The sequence below is a fragment of the Homalodisca vitripennis genome, chromosome 4 (assembly GCF_021130785.1).
Source record: "Homalodisca vitripennis isolate AUS2020 chromosome 4, UT_GWSS_2.1, whole genome shotgun sequence".
Classification (NCBI taxonomy): domain Eukaryota; kingdom Metazoa; phylum Arthropoda; class Insecta; order Hemiptera; family Cicadellidae; genus Homalodisca; species Homalodisca vitripennis.
This window is the reverse complement of record NC_060210.1, coordinates 169,511,642-169,529,985: the sequence shown is the minus strand read 5'-3', so window position 1 is coordinate 169,529,985 and position 18,344 is coordinate 169,511,642. Positions and strand designations below refer to the sequence as shown.

Sequence of the window (18,344 nt, the reverse complement as noted above, 5' to 3'; positions counted from 1 at the left end):
TTAGGAATAAAGTGTAAAGAACTGGTGTTATTACAATCTGATCTTGGGAGTAATTAACATTATCTTGAAAAACAAATGCTTAAAATAGTTCCTAATTATCTGTGAAGGGACTCTTTTATATTTATGTTACATAACCAATATGAAACTTTATTTATATTCTATTTCATATGGGTTAAATTTATGTGTGTATGCTGACAATACTACAGCCTGTAAACACTGACACATGCAGCACAGTTACTTCATGACAAAAATTTACAAATAGTATAAACAGATCTACAGCCTCTAATACAAGATGTTAATCTTTTCGCAGGAAAAATTTGATGTTGAACCAGTAGCCGAGAGGTTTCTACTGGCCTCTGGTGGGAATGTGTGTAACATACCTGTTACACCCATTCTCCCTTCTTTACATTTGAAGTATTTACATTTAATCATATACATATAGTATTCGTTTAATCACATTTTCTTTGGATCATTTTTGGTTTGTTAGCTTACTACCTGACTGACTAGAGATTCAAGCAATAGCTTTTTTTCTGGTTTTCGGTATTCCAAAGTCATCAATAATGTTTCTTAGTTTAATTTTAAATTAATCTCATTTTGGGTGCACAGCAACAATAAGCCATTAATCTTTTCATCAACCATTGATGATCTAATTTCTGACTTTACTCTTTTCAAAGCTGAAAAGCTACGTTCAGCTGTGCAGTTCGTCACAGGTAAGGTTAGAAATATCCTGAGAGCGACCTCCAAATTGGGGAACGTGTTCTCCAATCCGTTTGATTTTATCTAGGCGTGCATATCTTTGATCTTAGAAAGGTTCTCCAAGACCATGCATTGTTTGAAATGGTTACATTCCTGGGCAAAGTCTTGTCCATCAATATCGTTCTTGTATACTTCTCCTAACAGTTTAGCTTCACAAGCAACCTCTTTGGAATGTTTTCTTCTAGATTTTCTAAGATCTTAAATCTTGTGTCGAGATTTTATTGACCTCCCTTCTTTTGTTGAGCTGCGAAGCTATGTTGTCAACAATGGGAATAAACACCCCAGTGCGAAATCTTTCTCGAGGAGATGTTTCTTCCATGCTTCTGTCCTTCTTTTTATCGGGCAATAGCTTTCTTTTTCTTACTTTGTCATATACAGCTTCTTCTTTTTTTGCAAGTTTCAATGCTTTGGACTCAACATCATAAATCTCTCTTTTCCCTCAAAAACGAGGATAGTGTTTCAAGTTCCTTTGTAGAACCAAATATGTATAAATCTTGATTTTTAAGAGCCAAACTTGTTACTTGTTTTATCAACTGTCTCGAGAATTTCGTCCCAGATCACAGTTAATAATGTGGTTTAGAAATTTCCAAGTGTTTTTAGAAACTCAGCGGCTGTGCATTGTGTTTATAGTGTCTGAGTAACGGCTTTATTTAGCTCTTCAAGAGCATCTATTAATTCATGTCGACTTATTGTTAAAGCTCGAAGAGCGTCTACCCTAGCAGACCATCTTGTGTCACTCAGAGGTTTTACCATTAGCTTTCTCTAATTTTTCTTTGATTTTCCTCCGTAACTCTTTTCAATGTGACTTTTTGAGATGTTCCAACTGTAAGTGGATGCCAAGATAAAAAGCATACAGCCCTTGTACGAATGTAAAAAATATTGTGTGTTATCTGGACACGTCTTATCAGCAGCAAAACACCCAGCAAGGTTTAGTGAATGAGCTGCACATGGTACATAGTCAGCAAGATCATTTTTGCTGTTATTCCTTGCTTGAAGACCTGAGTATATGCCCAACATGTTTGATGCATTGTCGTAAGTTTGTCCATGACAGTTATCAACATCCAGCTCAAGTTTCTCTAGTAAACTGAGGGTTGCTTAGTCCAAACTTCCAGATTTGTGGCATACACTTGGTAAGAGTTGTATCAGGCGTTCGTTGGCGCAAGCATTGGGCAATGAAACATACCGCAGTACTACAGCCAATTGGTCTGTGTGCGACTCGTCAGGTGTGGAGTCTATGATTAAAGAGAGATAGCGAGCTTGCTTAATTTCATTTAAGATTTGTTTTAGTACTTCTTTGCTTATAATCTCAATAAATTCACTGCAAATGTCAGATGAAAGGTATAATACACTACCTTTGCCTTTGTTACCATGTGTTGCTACGTGTTTCGCGAGAAATAGATAAAAATTCACTTATCAGCTCAAGACAGCCTAGAAAAAGTTCGTTTGATGATTATGCGTGCTGATACAACCACAGCAATGTGTTTTTCCAATTTTTGCGCCCCCCCAAAAATGCCAATTGCCTAGCGCCCTAGGCACGTGCCTACCGTGCCTATTCGGTAAAATGGGCCTGTTTTAAATACAACCTATTTTGTTCCCATACATCCTCGTATTTATTATGAAATAGAGGTGTATGGAAGTACATCCATATCAAAATCAGATTTAATTTTATAGTTCCCGAAAACTACAATAGAAATAATTTAAATATTAGATATGATAGATTCTTGTCTTTCTTTATGAGAGGAAAAAATATTCGAATAGTACAAACAATTTAAACACTAAGTTAAACACACATACAACTTTTATGAAAAGACTTGGTTTGAAATTTTCTAACATTTAACTCCTAATGTAAAAGAAGAAAACAAGCAACATAAATAAATTGAATAGGTACATACAACAATATCTATTAGGAAATGATTTGTACAATATTGAGAAGTTTATTTGTTGATATAAACCTTTAATAATTGATATTGGTACATAAAAATCAATTCTGTAAAATAATACTTATCTAGTAAAACTAATATAGTATTTCTGATGCTATTTGATATATGAAATCTTGTACACAGTATGAATAAAAATCTTTTTAGTTCAATTCAACTTAACAGTATATTATTTACCTTTCCCATTTCTCCACCTTTGTATAGATCTAAATCTGCTTCAAGTGCTTTGCGTGGAAATGAAGGTAGTTTCATCAATTCTTCATGTAAAAACACAACACGCTGTACTACCTGTGGAAATTGTTTATAATAAATAAAACTGAAGCATAGATTGTTTTGAGTAAGTATTTTTGAGAAGATTACGATGTATTATAACAGTTTAACTCTTTGTACTAGAATTTCCTCGTCCCGTTTGTTGACTTGTACAGTAAAGCCTCCTTCATTCAGATTATTTGGGACCACAAGTGATCTGAATAAACAATAATCCAGATAAACTGGGAATAAAGTAAAACACACTAGGTTACAGATAAAAAGAAATTTATTTATTACAAACATAACAGTATAAGAGTTATACAGCTAATTTGTTATTTCGTTTTACAGAGATAAATTGTATAATTTATCTCTATTCTATAATTAATTTCAATCTCTTCAATCCCTTCTGTCTAACTTTGGAACACAGTTTCGGACAAGTACGACCATCATGCAGACGTTTCAAGGTCTTAATTTCCGCAAACAAAGTGTTGTATTGTCACTCAAAATCTACCATCAGCCGATATATAGTTGCAGTGTGGTATAAGAATGAGTCTTAATAACTTTCAATTTTTCATTATCAGAATTGTTTTTACTGTCCTTTGTTTACCGTTGAAGAACAAGTTGCTGATAGAATTCTGGTCGGTCATCTACAATGCTTGTTTGTTTCGAAGCAAACCATTTCAATCTACCAAATTTACAATTATCTACTTTTAATAGGCATACTACTACACCATTGTTAATTTTCTTGTATTGTACACATTATTCTAAATGCAAAACATGTGTTAACTAAAAAAACTACAGTTTAAAATCAACAATAATTATTGTTATATACTGTAATAAATTGGACTTCCTCCCTTCTGTAAAACTGATCTCGATAGCCCAGAGATGCAGAAAAATGAGGTCTGGATATGTGAAGTTGTACTGTACTTAGATTTATTTTTTAGTATAAATGCATGGCTTTAAATAGAATATTATTCTGTCATATTTGGACTACTACAATGAGAACAAATTATCGGTAAAATATGAACAAAATTAAAATTGATATTTGTATGGGCTTAACATAAAATAATACAAAAAATATGTTTTAATCACACATACATTGATTTATTTCAATTTTATGCATTTACATAGTTCTTTTTAATGTTTTGTGAAATGGCACCGATATTGTAAGTGGTAGATAATCTGTTACAGTAAATCTCTTAGTATCTTCTTTCTTATATATGAAAATTATTTTTAAAATACACATTTATTCTTCAGATTTGTTGGGCTTTTAAGAGGCCATAAACTATTCATGGTTGCCAACATGTAATAAAAGAGAATGGAAATCAATTTCAAGGGATAATACATTGGTTATCATGGGATCTTGGTACATTTTTTGTAAAAATTATATTATTAAACATAACAACAGAAAAAACTGCACAGTATTCAAGATTCATACCAAGTAATTATTAATAGCTATGACAGCAAATATTTCATGCAACTTTATAACCGGAAAAAGAATTATTTGTTTTTATTCAAAATATCAAGGTGAAGCTAGAAACACCATACTTATAAGGAGACGCTAATTGAAGAGGCTGCAATACAAGTTTTTCTAAAATGGTATATGGACATGAATTCTTTTCTTAGATGGACCATGAACAATGGATTTTTAACTATTATTACTTTGATTTTATCTGAGAATATCATACTTTTTGATAAAATTGTTAGTACAAAAATTAAAAACTAAACAACTAAATTAACTGAAAGGAATCCTCCCATTCATAGAAGTTAAGACTAATGCCAATTAAAAGAAAATACTTTTTTAACAGTTGATTAATATTATGAAGTCGTCAAGAGGGCAAGAGAAGATAAAAATAGCAACCAAGAATCAATAATATTATTGTCATTTACCTGTTTACAAGAAATAGGCACTGTCAGTAATAAATAAAAATTACAAAAATGCTTCTAAAACATTTGTCAGTTAAACACTATACTTTACATATGTACCTATGTAGTACAATTAATCATTGACTAAACCTTTACATAAAAGTTGAGTGAATATATATACTGCCTGGTGAAAAATAAGTGGTAGTCTGCAGTGTTCATGTGGCCCAGCACGACAAATCGTTTGAATAACTTTCTTTTGAATCATGGAATGACTTCATAACGTAAGACCATACCTGTATGCTACATAAGACTGAAAACCCCAAAGTAGACAGTTCTAAGATATTAATTAAGATAAAGTTTATATCTTTCTACAGTAAAAAGTTCCCAATCTAAACAAGTTTTATACACAATGTTAATATAGTTCTTCCAGTATAACATATCAGTAAAGGAACTAAGCAGCTTTACATATTTATGGCTGGTTTTATGAGCTAAACTAAAAACTATGATTTTTTTATTTGTCCATACTGCAGAGATGTTTATTTGAGAAAAACCAATTGAGATTATCTGATTGAGTTTATGATGTACAAATCAGCTATACTTTAGTCACAAAAGTACACTTTAGTGTATAAAGTTAAGTCATTAGTGTATAAGAGACTGCTTGCACCATAATACAGGTAATAATGATACAGGTAATTCATTTGTCACCACAATGAAGAAAAATGTCCAAGAAATTACCCTTTGACAGACCGTTTCATTACATTAAAATGGGTTCCCTTTGAAAAAAGGATAAAATATTAATAGATAAACTAATTTATAAAGAAGTTACACAATTAAGTGACAAATTTTAAAGCTTATGGGTATTAAATACTAACCATGTCAACATTTTTTAGGATAGCCCACGTGAGCAGAACTTTACCAATCTCAACAAATTTATGCATGAGTTCCTGTCGCTGAAGAGCGTTGAATGCTTCATCTGCTTTCATATGCACAAGTTTCAGTTGTGGATATTGGGACCGCTTGAAGAAGTAGAAATCTCGGACATAAGATGTTGGATTGTGTATCTGATCTGCCAAATACAATATTTAGACATATAAGGCCTGTTGTAATACGTGTAATAGTAGTACAAAAATATGCAGGATTCAATAATATTAACGTTCTTCTACCTAGTTGTTATTGGAAGCATTGTGTTGTCCGAAAATGTGAGGTTTTCAGAGGAAAAATTCATGTGAACATTTCCCTCCTAATTGAAAAAGATAGTTCTGGGAAAAAAAGTCCATCCATACATGTGCATGTACTCATTTAATTAATGAATAACTAGATATAATTTTAATATTAACATTTTTGGCCAAAGAAAGATTTTTTGAATGAAAAACAAATACTTACAAACAATTTTCTAACGATTTTGATTAAATTTGTAAGATGTTTAACAAAATAACAAACTACTCATATTAACAAACCATAATCTAAAATGTTACATTTACAAATTATAAAAGAATTAATTAAAATTAAAATGTTAGGTAAAATACAATTAAAACCTTGTTTTCTAGAAAACTTTCTAATTTTAACAATTATTTGTTTTTTAATTTGATTCAAATTTAATTAAGTTAAAAAATAACACAAACCATATAAAATGTATAAACAATTTTTTTATCTACCAGTTTGCAGTTGGAAATTCCTATAATTCCGGGGCATTTAAAAATAATGTTGTACTCGTTAAAAAAGTTACAATAAATATTTATTATACACTGCTAAGTATTGTACAGAAGTTTGTTTCACATAAACTTGTACACTATTAAGATTCTGTGAAAATAATTTATAACTTTTTATGTGCTAAAAATCACAAGTATTTACTCCTCAGGATGTCTTCTTCCTAAAACCACTTATTTTGTGGATCTCTATAGCTATATTATGACTATAACAAGTTGAATTCCCATGGTTAGCACCCAATATGGACAATTTATTTACCTTACATGACTGTGGTATATAAGATAGCTTGATAAATATAGGATGAACCAGATTATCTAGGTCACTGATTGGAGCATTATAACAAGTTAAAATAGAAACTTCATTTCAGCTTTAGCCTCCTATTTTGTGGCCAAAGAATTCAATTAAATTATTTTGAACCCTCCAAAAAAATGTGTAAGGGTTATTTTTTGGGGGTAGGGAACGTTTTTGGAAATCTTTAAATGTAAAGATGGGGCGTTTGATACCTCCTTTTAAAGGTATCTTGACACAGATTATAAAAAAAAATGTTTTCAATTTATGTTGCAGTAAATGTTAAAAAACTAAAACAAAAACAGCTGTAACAGGTTTTTATTGTTACTTTATTGAACAACTTATGGAACTGCAAATGTTTCCTAAAATTAGTTGAGGACCTACCCTTAAAAAATAACCAAGAATTACTTAAAATGGTTTTGGCAAAAATAACAATTTCAAATTATATAAAGCATTTTATTCATGCAATAAATTGTAATAGGACAATTGAACACTACTAGTACTTTGAAAAGTCCTTCATCAAGCCCACCAAAACCTTATAAAGGTGCTCAAATGGTTTCAATCATTGCCAATGGAAAGCTCCAACCCCACTGAAGCTGTCTACTGAACGCTAGACGTTTCCGGAGAAATGGCCTTTCAAATACGAGGTCTTTCTCCAAGTCTCATATCTGATCCTCTTTTCCAGACATTAAGGATAAGGCTACTCCACAGCTCGGCTCTGGTCCTACCAAATCTTACAGAGCCTATCTTGGCCAGGGCGTCAGGTGGTATTACTCATAAATGCCTTTATGATCCAGCACCCAAACAAGGACAACTTTGTTCCTCTTTCTACGTTGCAATAGAGCATTCCTGCATTCCCTTTGAGTTAAACGAGTAAGTGTCAAGTACCATTAAAGATGCCTGGCTGTTTGATATTATAAGATGTTATGCCCCTTAAGCCCGTGAGCTGTCTGGCACATTTTCAATTGCCATGACTACTTCTGCTCAGAAATCTGTGTTATCCAAGTTATCAATGACATTATCAAATATCTATTATTGCTCATACACAGCTAGCTTTATACTGACTTGGGTTAAAGGGATATATGAAGATAATGCACTAGATGAAAATGGAGTTTACTTTCAGAACAAAACTTATGTGTTACATAAATATAAAAATTGATGACAGTAGCCATTTCATTAGTCTAAACCAGTTTTTATACTTACGAGTTTTGTGATCGACCAAAAAGAATTCTTTGTGACGTGCTTCATCGATACCAAAAAAATCTAATGACTCCCTTAGTATCTGACAGAACTGAGTATCTTCTTGGACAGGGAACTGTGAAGGTATACCCCCAGCATCTTGCTCTAAAACAGCAAATTATCTTTATGGAAATGTAATTCATAAAACAAAAACATTATGTATTTATTAACTTTACACATTACAATATTAGTTAGATATGAATATATACCATTTATGAAGAATTGCCTGATAATCATGGCTTGCTGACCCTGCAGCATAACAAATATATACAAAAATATGTCTTTAAATGTCATCATAATCTGATAAATGCCACACCTACCCATCACTATAATTTCCAAGTTTGGAAAAGTAGCTTATTAATTAATATTTAATCTACGTTAAATTAAGCTATTTAATTATAAAACGCATAAAAATTAATTTTATATAATATTTTTACAATGTGTGTTATATCTGACTAGCACAAGTATTTAATTTTTAATATAATTTTAGACAATATCCACACATATTTATGCACTATCACAAGCACTTTATAAACTAAGACTCATTTCTGAACTAGGATTCCTAAAAATAGAATCAAGATAGCATTAAAATGCATCACATGCAATAGCAGAGTCTACTATTGCTGTTAGCACAACACAGGCTTTGGCCTTACTGAATAGAGTGAGCCACGTAATATCTATAGTAAAGAGCTCCCCTCTCTGCAATGTCTCTCGTTCGTGCCTGTTGGTTTTCCAAGAATTTAGCAATGTGGGGAGGTAAAAAATACTTGGCCGTACTGAATAGAGTGAGCCATATAATACCTATAGTAAAGAGCTCCCTCTCGCTTGTCCCAGTTGATTTTCCAAGAATTTATCAATGTGGGTGATTGAAATGGAGTATTATTAGAATTGAATAGTATTACCTCACCAATATCAAGGTCAGTGTTTCATCTTCCTACCACCCCCACAAACCAATTAATAATCCCTATTCCTAGTAGAAACGCACATGAGGTATGGGCTCGCTGTATGGGGTGGGTCCTCTGCTGGGAACCTCAACAGGGTGCTCATCCTACAGAAAAAAGCCATCAGAATCCTCGCTGACCTTGAACCTCAACAAAGCTGCAGGCAAGCCTTCCAAGCCCTTGGCATAAAGACTGTCACTGCTCTGTACATTCAAGAAGTTATTCTACATGCTCATAGTCTGAGTCTTCAAACAGGTAAAGACTTCCACTCGTACAATACTCGTCATGCAACTAACTACGTTCTGCCCCCACATCGCACAGCAATCTTTGAAGAAAAACCATCCTACATCGGCCAGAAGTTGTGGAATGCTCTAATAGACTAATTATTATATATTTTTTTAAAGTTTAAAGTTTAGTAAACTAATGAATTAAAAACAATGATTAAAATGGGATTAATAAGACTTTTTCCATACTAATTTTTAGCAAACTATATTCAATCTTACTATCATTAACAAAAATAGGATTCTGTCAATGGGATCACAGTGGGGCAGGGGAGAGGGGTGAAGTGGTGTAATGAGGTGTGGTGGTGGAACATGACGGGACCTGGCTGAATATGTTTCCCGGGGCCCACCAAAGCAAAGTACGGCCCCTAAAAGGACCTCACTACGTCTTAAAATACTACCGCATAAACTTATTTAACTATTATCTGTGTGCTACCTGATTATGTTTCTGAAACATACAAGTTCTTAACATGCTAATATAAGAGTTTTACATATACCTTCTTTACGCTACTCACTCAATGAGACTTTTTGATTTCTGGATAACTTTTGGTTTAAATTGCTGCTTTGCAAATCTTCTTACTTGTATATAAGTTTTTCCTAACTACTCTCTCATTGTCATCAAATTTTTTAATTTCTGGACATGCTGTTATGTAAACATTTTACATCAATCTTTACTGATTATTGTATGAATGTCACCCTTTTGTATTTCAGTAGTACAAAATGTAATGCCACATTGCTGCATAAAGAATTTTATAATAGTTGAAGAGTTAATGAAAGTTAGATGGGAAAATGTACACTACAGTTTGAAAGCACTTCAGTATCTACATTATCCTTCCCCCTCCGGATCATCACCTAATGGTCTCATTGTTTCAGATGACACACCACAATACCACAGGAAAAGCCAACATTGATCTTCTTGTTAGTGCTCCATTTTCACTGGTATGGGTGTGACATATTGTTTGGACTCTTTGACTTATATGCAATGACAATGCCTAGGTTCACTTTCTCCAGTCAACTTAGGAGGATGGATGACATCAGTTTATGTACTCCAGCTTCAGGCATAATACCTGTTTTTTGAGTGGCAGTCATTTGCTACACATTGTACATTTTAAGTACAACTGAGGAAAAGGGTAGATGTCAAACTTTGAAATGTAGTGTTACACAATTTTGTAACATATAAAGGTGGAAAATGTCTAAAACACAACCCTATAATTATCCTTCCTAACTATCCTTTGTCGATAACAAACTTTAAGCAAAGAATCTACATTCTATTAATACACATACGAGTGTGTGTTAAATATAAATAGGACTGGTTATCTAAAAAATTCCGAAGTCATTGCCATAAAATTGGTTGATGTGCAGGTAGCCTGTACTGTTAGAGAGAGGGGGAACAGACTGCAACTCTCTTGAATCCCTTTACTTAAAAAAAAAATTATGAGTGAACATTAAGTGCAAGCTCTGTAGAGAATTGGATTATAACAAAATTTTTGGCCAAGGAAGAAACGTGACCAACCAAAATTTTGGGGTTACGAGCACAGTTTGTGTACAAGAACCTGTGTGCTTGCTTGGTATAAAGGATTTTCTGAAGGGTATGAAAAGATTGAAATTGAAAACCACGATCATCATTCAAGAATGAGAGTAACTGAGATTTACATTGAAGCAATCTCTTTGAAGTCACAGTATTATTGTAAAATACTGGATGCTGTAAAATTATCATTTCAAAGAAAAAAAATAGCAACCATTGTTCTTCTGCACAAAAATGCCAGGCAACATGCGACTAATGCCACAGAGCAAAATTTGGTTGTATTAGAATGGTAAACACTGGAACATCCACCCTGTAGCCCAGACTTGTCACCTTGTGACTTTTACATTTTTGGACCCTCAAAGAAGTGCTTGGAGGCCAGCATTTCAAGGATATTGAAGTGGTGAAAGTGTTTGTGCTTTAATGGCCAAATGAGAGTTCAAGGAGTTTTTACAGTGATGGTCTAAAAAAAAGCTCCAAATTCGATGAAACAAATGTGTTTCGAGGGTGAGGAAATATTCAGAAAAATAATATATATCTATTTGAAAGTTTAGTTAAATAGTTTAACTTTTTCTTAAACAATCAGTCCTATTTATTTTTTATACATTCCCATGACTTGACTTTGATGAATTTGTACTAGTGTGCATAGAAAGATTATTATATATTTTAGTACCTTGAGGTCCATGCACAATGATCTTTTTGGTAGATGGAACGTTGGCTGTAAGTAGAATGGAAGCATCACACTGTTCCTTACGTAAGATTTGTTTCAAATCTTTAAACATGATTCCATGAACACTATGAACTACCTGTAAAATAAAACACAATTGTTTTTTGTAACTTTGACTTGATTGAAAAGTGTGTTCAATAGATATAATTAAATTAACCTCATTATTTTAATTTCCTATACTTAATCCACAAAAAATACAATGTTAACACCTTGTAATTTTTTATTTACAAGTGATAATTAGTGTAATTGATGCAATATGTTTATCTTCTTTGCATTTAAAAGCTTATTGTTGAATCAGAGTTATATTTTATTTAGATAGTTCTATTGTTGAGAAAACTAACTACAGAACTGTTTCCTGCAGCATGATTGGGCCAGACTGTCTTATTAACCCTTCGTACTCCACTAATAAATCCATTAACTTTCCTATAATGCCAAGACAAGTAAAAAATTTTTGTTTGCTTAAGTTCAAAGCTAATTTTTATCATAGCTAAATTATGAAAGGTAAAAGCAAAAAAAAAAATATATATATAAAGCAGGGCATTTTACTTAAAATTAGCATATTTATTGATAAAAAGAACTATTGCAAAATTGTTTATTTCAAATCAATTTTAATTTTGTTGTAAAATGTTTAATTACATTACTGAAAAGTTTAGTTACATTTAACTATAAAACAAGATAAACATTTCAAACTAATCACAATAATATTACACGATGAATAATAACGAGATACGCAGTAGATGCGCGCGCTTGTGACAACTGAGGAAGCAGTGATACATGCCACAGATATGTTTGATTATGGCTCTGTAGGAGACGCAGAACTGACGAGCAGGTGGTCGGAGTTAAACAAAGGGCGCAACCCTCCCCATACCGCAGAATGAAGGTCGTCTATAAAAACTTCCTTGGCAACCGGTAAAGCACAGAGCGTGCACCAGCCATTTTGAAGGCCTTCTTTTGAACTATAAAACTCTCCAAGAGACATATCAGATATAAATGTATTTGGCGTTTTGGTCAAGTCTACCATTATAATAATTATAACAATAGAGGCTGTAAGCTTACCAGATATTAGTTATTTTCACACATGAGATTATTTACTGAGCACACCAATAGTCTCACAGAAACTGTATAAAGACTATTACCAGGAAGTCACAGGATCTATGTAACTGAAGGCTTCTTTGAAACTTTTCAAGACCTTTCTGTAGGATCTTGCAAGAAACATATGTTTCTCATTTCAAAGAGTGCTGTATGGAACCTTTGCTCTAGAATGTGATCATGGTATAATGATAGAGAAACCCCTCAAGAAACATCCACAGGATCAAACTCAATATGAGCAGAATTGAGCAGGATCCGGTTCACGGAGATTACAGGATCCCTGCACTAGTGATTCTCTAATATAACTTATTGTGGCAGCAGCTGTCTTATTTTTGTTCCTCTATCAATCATCATATAATAGTCACTATATCAATGAATACATCTCAAAGAAATAGATCACCACTGAAAGAAAGCAACTACAAGAAAATGTAGTTCTTGAAATCAATACAAATTAAATAAACATACAAAATAAAGGAAATTTAAATTTTAATGGCATAGTAGAGAAATAATGTAATAAATATGACTCCACTATGATGGTTAGAGAAAACTTAAAATGCAAACAACTTTTACATTAAATCATTTAAGTCAACCCTTGTACCAATAATTTTTGATTTGTCTGTCTTTACTATTCACAGTCAGTATACAATTACAAGTGAAATCCATCATAATGACATTGGTACTAACGATTCCTCAATATCTTAAGGTTACTCAGTATTGTTGGTTAAAACTTCTCTTGTTTCAGTAAACAAATTTTAAAATTAATAATTCCATTGATATATTATAGGCTAAAATTAATTGTTACTTACACATTATTTTATGGTGGCACACGGATTACTTTTTTCAACTGCATTTCAAATTAATTTTGCAGACAACACACTGTATTAAATTTTACCTAAATAAATAAAATTCATTTTTATTACATTTTCACAAAACAACACAGGTATAAAGCATATTAAATAAATAATAAAATAAACAAATGAATACAAAATAATGAATAATTAAGAAATTAAAACTCTACACATCTATTTTAGACACATTTTGTACATCCCACCTGATTTGGGAAGGACAGAAGAATTGTCCTGGAATATTTCCTGCTTCTTGAACAAAGTCGGTAAAATTGATAGAGGGGAAACCCTCAATTCAAGTCAACATGAAGATGTATATATATATAGACATCCAGATCAAATACCTCTAAGGATTCCTTCCCTTTCATCAATGTGGATAAAAAGGGCTTTACTACTGTAAACATATAATATACCCATTGCCACACATTCAAGCATTCACAGCTAAGCGTGTAAATGTGTGGAATCTGTTTTTGTAAATAGTTATGGTATGTAGCTAAGGGATACTTGTCACAAAGCAATCTCAATACCAACTAGTATAACCTTAACTATGTACTGGTGGAGCTCCAAAACATATATTTTAATTACCATCAGACTATGAGTACACCAATTCTGTTAATTACTTTTCTATCTGTTACTAATGAAGATGCTTTTATTGATTAAAATATATAATATTGTTTTTTTCATCAGTATTAGAGAATATAATTATTTAATAGTTTTTTTTACAATTTTTCGTTCTGTTTAGGCTGTTAGGGTCATTGACAACAACTGATGTTAAATTCATACAATCAATCATTTATTCAATTGATATAGATGAAAAAGTTATTGGAATTTTTGTGGTAATGAACCAGGACTTTGATAGTGTATTCATAGAATACTAATAAATAAACTAAGCTCTGTTAAAAATACAAACACCAAGTTTATTACGGTTTAAATCATATTTAACAATGGAAACATGATGTAGAAATAACTAACATTTAAACTTTCCAAAAAGTTTCACATAGATTCAAGTTCAATAATTTAACTAAACATGATAATTTCACAGGGTTTGTTACTGGGACTTCTTTTATTTTTGTCTTTAATGCTGACTAGGACCTCCACAGATTAACCGCATACGGATTTCTTTTTGTATCTTAAACTATGTTGTTTTGCTGTTTTTTTTTTTTTTTTTTTTTTTTTTTTTTTTAACAAAGACAATATTGTGGAGTTTAAATATGTACTTTTGATTTAAAAAAGTTATTTTTAGTGTCTTTCATATTTAGTTATTTTTTTATATATCACCCACTAAGTCATTTTCACTATCCGTATTCGTGTCATTATCAGGGAAACAAAGCTAATCACGTATTTGTGTTGGATGTTTCCATGGTAAGATAAACAGTAGAAATAAAACCATAAAATACTCCAGGACGGATGGCAGAGACATGAAACAACACACTGTAGCTATCTGCACTGTGCAACTACAGCGAATTGGTGACTGGTGCAAACACCAGAACTACTGCGTGGCGCGTGGTTGTTAGTAATAGTAATGCTTCTTGCGTAATATTCTGGCAACAACGGAATAAAATGGAAACAATAACTGATACTTAATATTACATAAGTAGTACACTGTTACGCAAGTGCTATCAATGTAATATTACGTCAAAAACCGTGAGGGGATTAAATTTTGTCTGGTAATAAAAATAACAAAACTTGCTTTACTTTTTTACTTGCTTGCTTGCTTGTTTTGATGATGGAAAATTAACAATATCTCTTCATTTCATAAATTGAATAAAGCTTCATAAACCATGTAAATTATCTGTATTTGTGCATACAAAAATACAGGTAATTTACATAATTTTTTAATAAGTAACTTTCTCAACTTTTTGAAAACAAATTTCATACAAATAAGGGTAATACAGAGTAAATTGTTTGATGCTCCAGAAATAATTTTTTTTAAAACAATAAATGACAAATATAACAATTACAAAGTTTTTAGGTATAATAGTTGATAATAATTTAACTTGGTATGTTCATATTGATGTAATTACAAACAAAGATAGTTCTGGTCTTTTTGTGTTATATAGAATGCCAAAAGATTGTTTGTCTGTAATTTTTAATTTATAGCGAATCTGTTAAGGATCATCTTAAAAATGTAGAGGACCATTGACAGTCTATACAATTATGAAGTGATATTATATATTAAATAATATAACATCTTAAGTAATTTGGCTGTTGTAGAAAAAAAGACTCAAATTTATTGAAAACAAGTCACTTATATAGGAGTTAAATGTACGAACGCTACTAGCAACTTTAATAAGTTTAAAGATAGATTTATATATCACCCAACCTCACATTTTGGAAACATTTAGGTACCTTTAAAATCTATCCTTGAATAGTGTTTTAGATACTCCAAAATTCTTAAAAATTTTAAAGATAAGATGGGGAAGATGACAATTTTGAGTATATTATCTAAACATAAATAATTGAACACACATTCTCCTCTACTACATAAGATACATAAAACAGCCAACACTAATCAGGCTAGGTTAATTAAGAAGAATCCATTTAAAATTAAACAACCTCACCAAATTTCATCACAAAGTCAGAAAAATAAATATTACACTTTTTATAAAAGTATTTTAAATTGTAGATTGACTCAGTATTGCTTGAAAAATTCACTAAAAACTAAAAAAGCACATGTATAAATGAAAAATATGTAAAGAAATTATTCTAAAATAAGCCTAGATATTTAATAAAAAAAAAGGTAGACCTCTCTTGACATTGAAATATATAGTTTTTACTTATAGTACTCTGGCACAGAGAAGCAGTGTGAGTTGCTACACCACACTGATTACGCATTTTATACATTCTATATTACCAGTAATGTAATATGTGAATTACAGAGGATTTTAAAGGATAGACTTTATCTATCTAATACACACAGTAGGATGAGAAATAATACTATTTGATCATTTTGGCATAAAGCAAATGAAAGTTTTGTTACTTGTGTTCTATATTTTATAAAACAAATTTTCTTTATTCATATATGATTTTTATGTTTTCATTTTTATTTATGTTTTTGACATCCCTACACAGGATCAAGTGTTAATGCTGAGCCCAATTCATACATACATCTTTTTATTAATAGTGTAGAGGATTTCCAGATATTACTCACCATCCAGAGAACAGACAGTGCTGCCCCAATTAATTTCTGACCCTCTTCATGTGGTGACCTCACATAGAACATGACATAACCGATGATGTAATTGTATAAGGTGAAGGCTGCCTGTTGAGGAAGGCGAGGGACAAACCGAATCAGATGTCGTAGAATTTTGAACATCAGATCTTGCTTTTCCCGAGTCAATCTTTCTAGTACATATCGTAGAAATAAAGAGCTATCTTCAACCATACAATTCCAGATGACCTTTAAAAAACAGCGAATATGAGCAAAAATATATTTTACAGTTGCTCTTAGGCTAAGAATTATTTAAATTAAAAGTAAAGATTTCAAGGATGTTGTCAGGATTACAAATTTACAATGAATTATTTTCAAAAAGAGAGAAGGTAATCATAACTTAAATTTTAATCCAGATTATGTGCCACATTACTTTATTGATAAAGGGTTTTTGACACAATTTTTATATTGAAACACTTGCAAAATACTAACAATTTTGATATAAAATATTCCTTCCTGCTCAGTTGGAAGAAAGGTAGATTTCAAATGAGGCTGTCATCTCAAAATGTCAAACTGGAGATGCAATATTAGTTTAGATGTTAGAATAGCACAACACAGATATAACTCTCAATGATATAATTTTAATATAATTGTATAATCGTGGCGGGACATGACGGAGACTGCCCAGAGAAATGATAACTTGAATTCAGAAATGGGGTGAGTCAAAGTCAAATTTCTTTATTCATATAAACACATATTGTGCAATTAAATCGTGTCATTGCCTAATTCTAAGTTAATCTTATAATTATATACATTTTATTAAGTATTTTATATTACCATTTCTTTTTTACAAAACCCTCACAATACTATTTTTAAAATTAAAATCCTACAATTATTGATTTATTTCACATAAAATTAGACATGAACTTTTTTGTGTAGTGTTATTGTCTAATTTTGATAACTTAGCATTCATTTTTTATTATTGAGGTGGAAAAAGTTATCAAGTAAATATAGTGTTGCATCTGTAAGGTAATCTTTCACTATTTTTTTTTTTATTTATTCAGATTATTTTCAAATTTTATCGCATCTTGGAAATATATTTAAAATTTCCTACCCATGTACATTAGTTTTTTTCAAAATATTTTAATTTACGATGATCTGTAATTATATATTTTTTATTTCTTGTGTTATAAGGATGAGCAAAATCAGAATTAGGATTTATAACTTCATTAAGTATGAGAATAATGGGATAAAAACTATACTGTCCATACATTGTAAATATTTTAAGTCTGGCAAAATGTTCTCTAGCTGAGTCACTTTTATTTAATTTGAGCATTATTCTTATTGCTACCTTTTGTTGTGCTAAAATACTGTCTAAATTATATTTCTTAGTGGATCCAAAGAATGAATGTAATCAAAACATATTTGTCTTAAGGTTTTGATGTTGGAAAGAAATGCAATTTTCTTCAATGCATAAATATCCGAGTTAATTTTTGCTAAACCTTTGCTTATGTGTATCCCAATTAGATGTTCTTCTATTGTCAGCCCAAGAATGCCTGTGCTACTTTGCTATGTTTTGTGAATTTAGTGTGCTCATGGGGTTCTGAATCCTTTTATTTCGTGGGGTTTTGAACACGACAAAATTTGTTTTCTCAAGGTTTAGTATTATATTGTGTCTTTTCTAAACTTTGCTTATATTTTGTAATTGAATATACGAAAGCATTTCATTATGTTCTAGTCTATTTG

The 18,344-nt window shown here is 31.4% G+C and overlaps 1 protein-coding gene across 11 annotated transcripts in view; it reads right to left on the bottom strand.

The window, feature by feature from the left end:
• The window catches only part of LOC124360589 (protein unc-80 homolog), a 221,024-nt gene that overhangs the window by 42,168 nt on the left and 160,512 nt on the right, over window positions 1-18,344 (bottom strand). For all 11 annotated transcript variants that reach the window (XM_046814324.1, XM_046814330.1, XM_046814326.1 and 8 more), the window contains 5 exons: window positions 16,599-16,847; window positions 11,460-11,592; window positions 8,007-8,147; window positions 5,681-5,874; window positions 2,871-2,981 (listed from right to left, as the gene is read on the bottom strand). In XM_046814324.1, coding sequence (XP_046670280.1) covers window positions 2,871-2,981; window positions 5,681-5,874; window positions 8,007-8,147; window positions 11,460-11,592; window positions 16,599-16,847 — 828 coding nt within the window. The remainder of the gene's footprint in view (window positions 1-2,870; window positions 2,982-5,680; window positions 5,875-8,006; window positions 8,148-11,459; window positions 11,593-16,598; window positions 16,848-18,344) is intronic.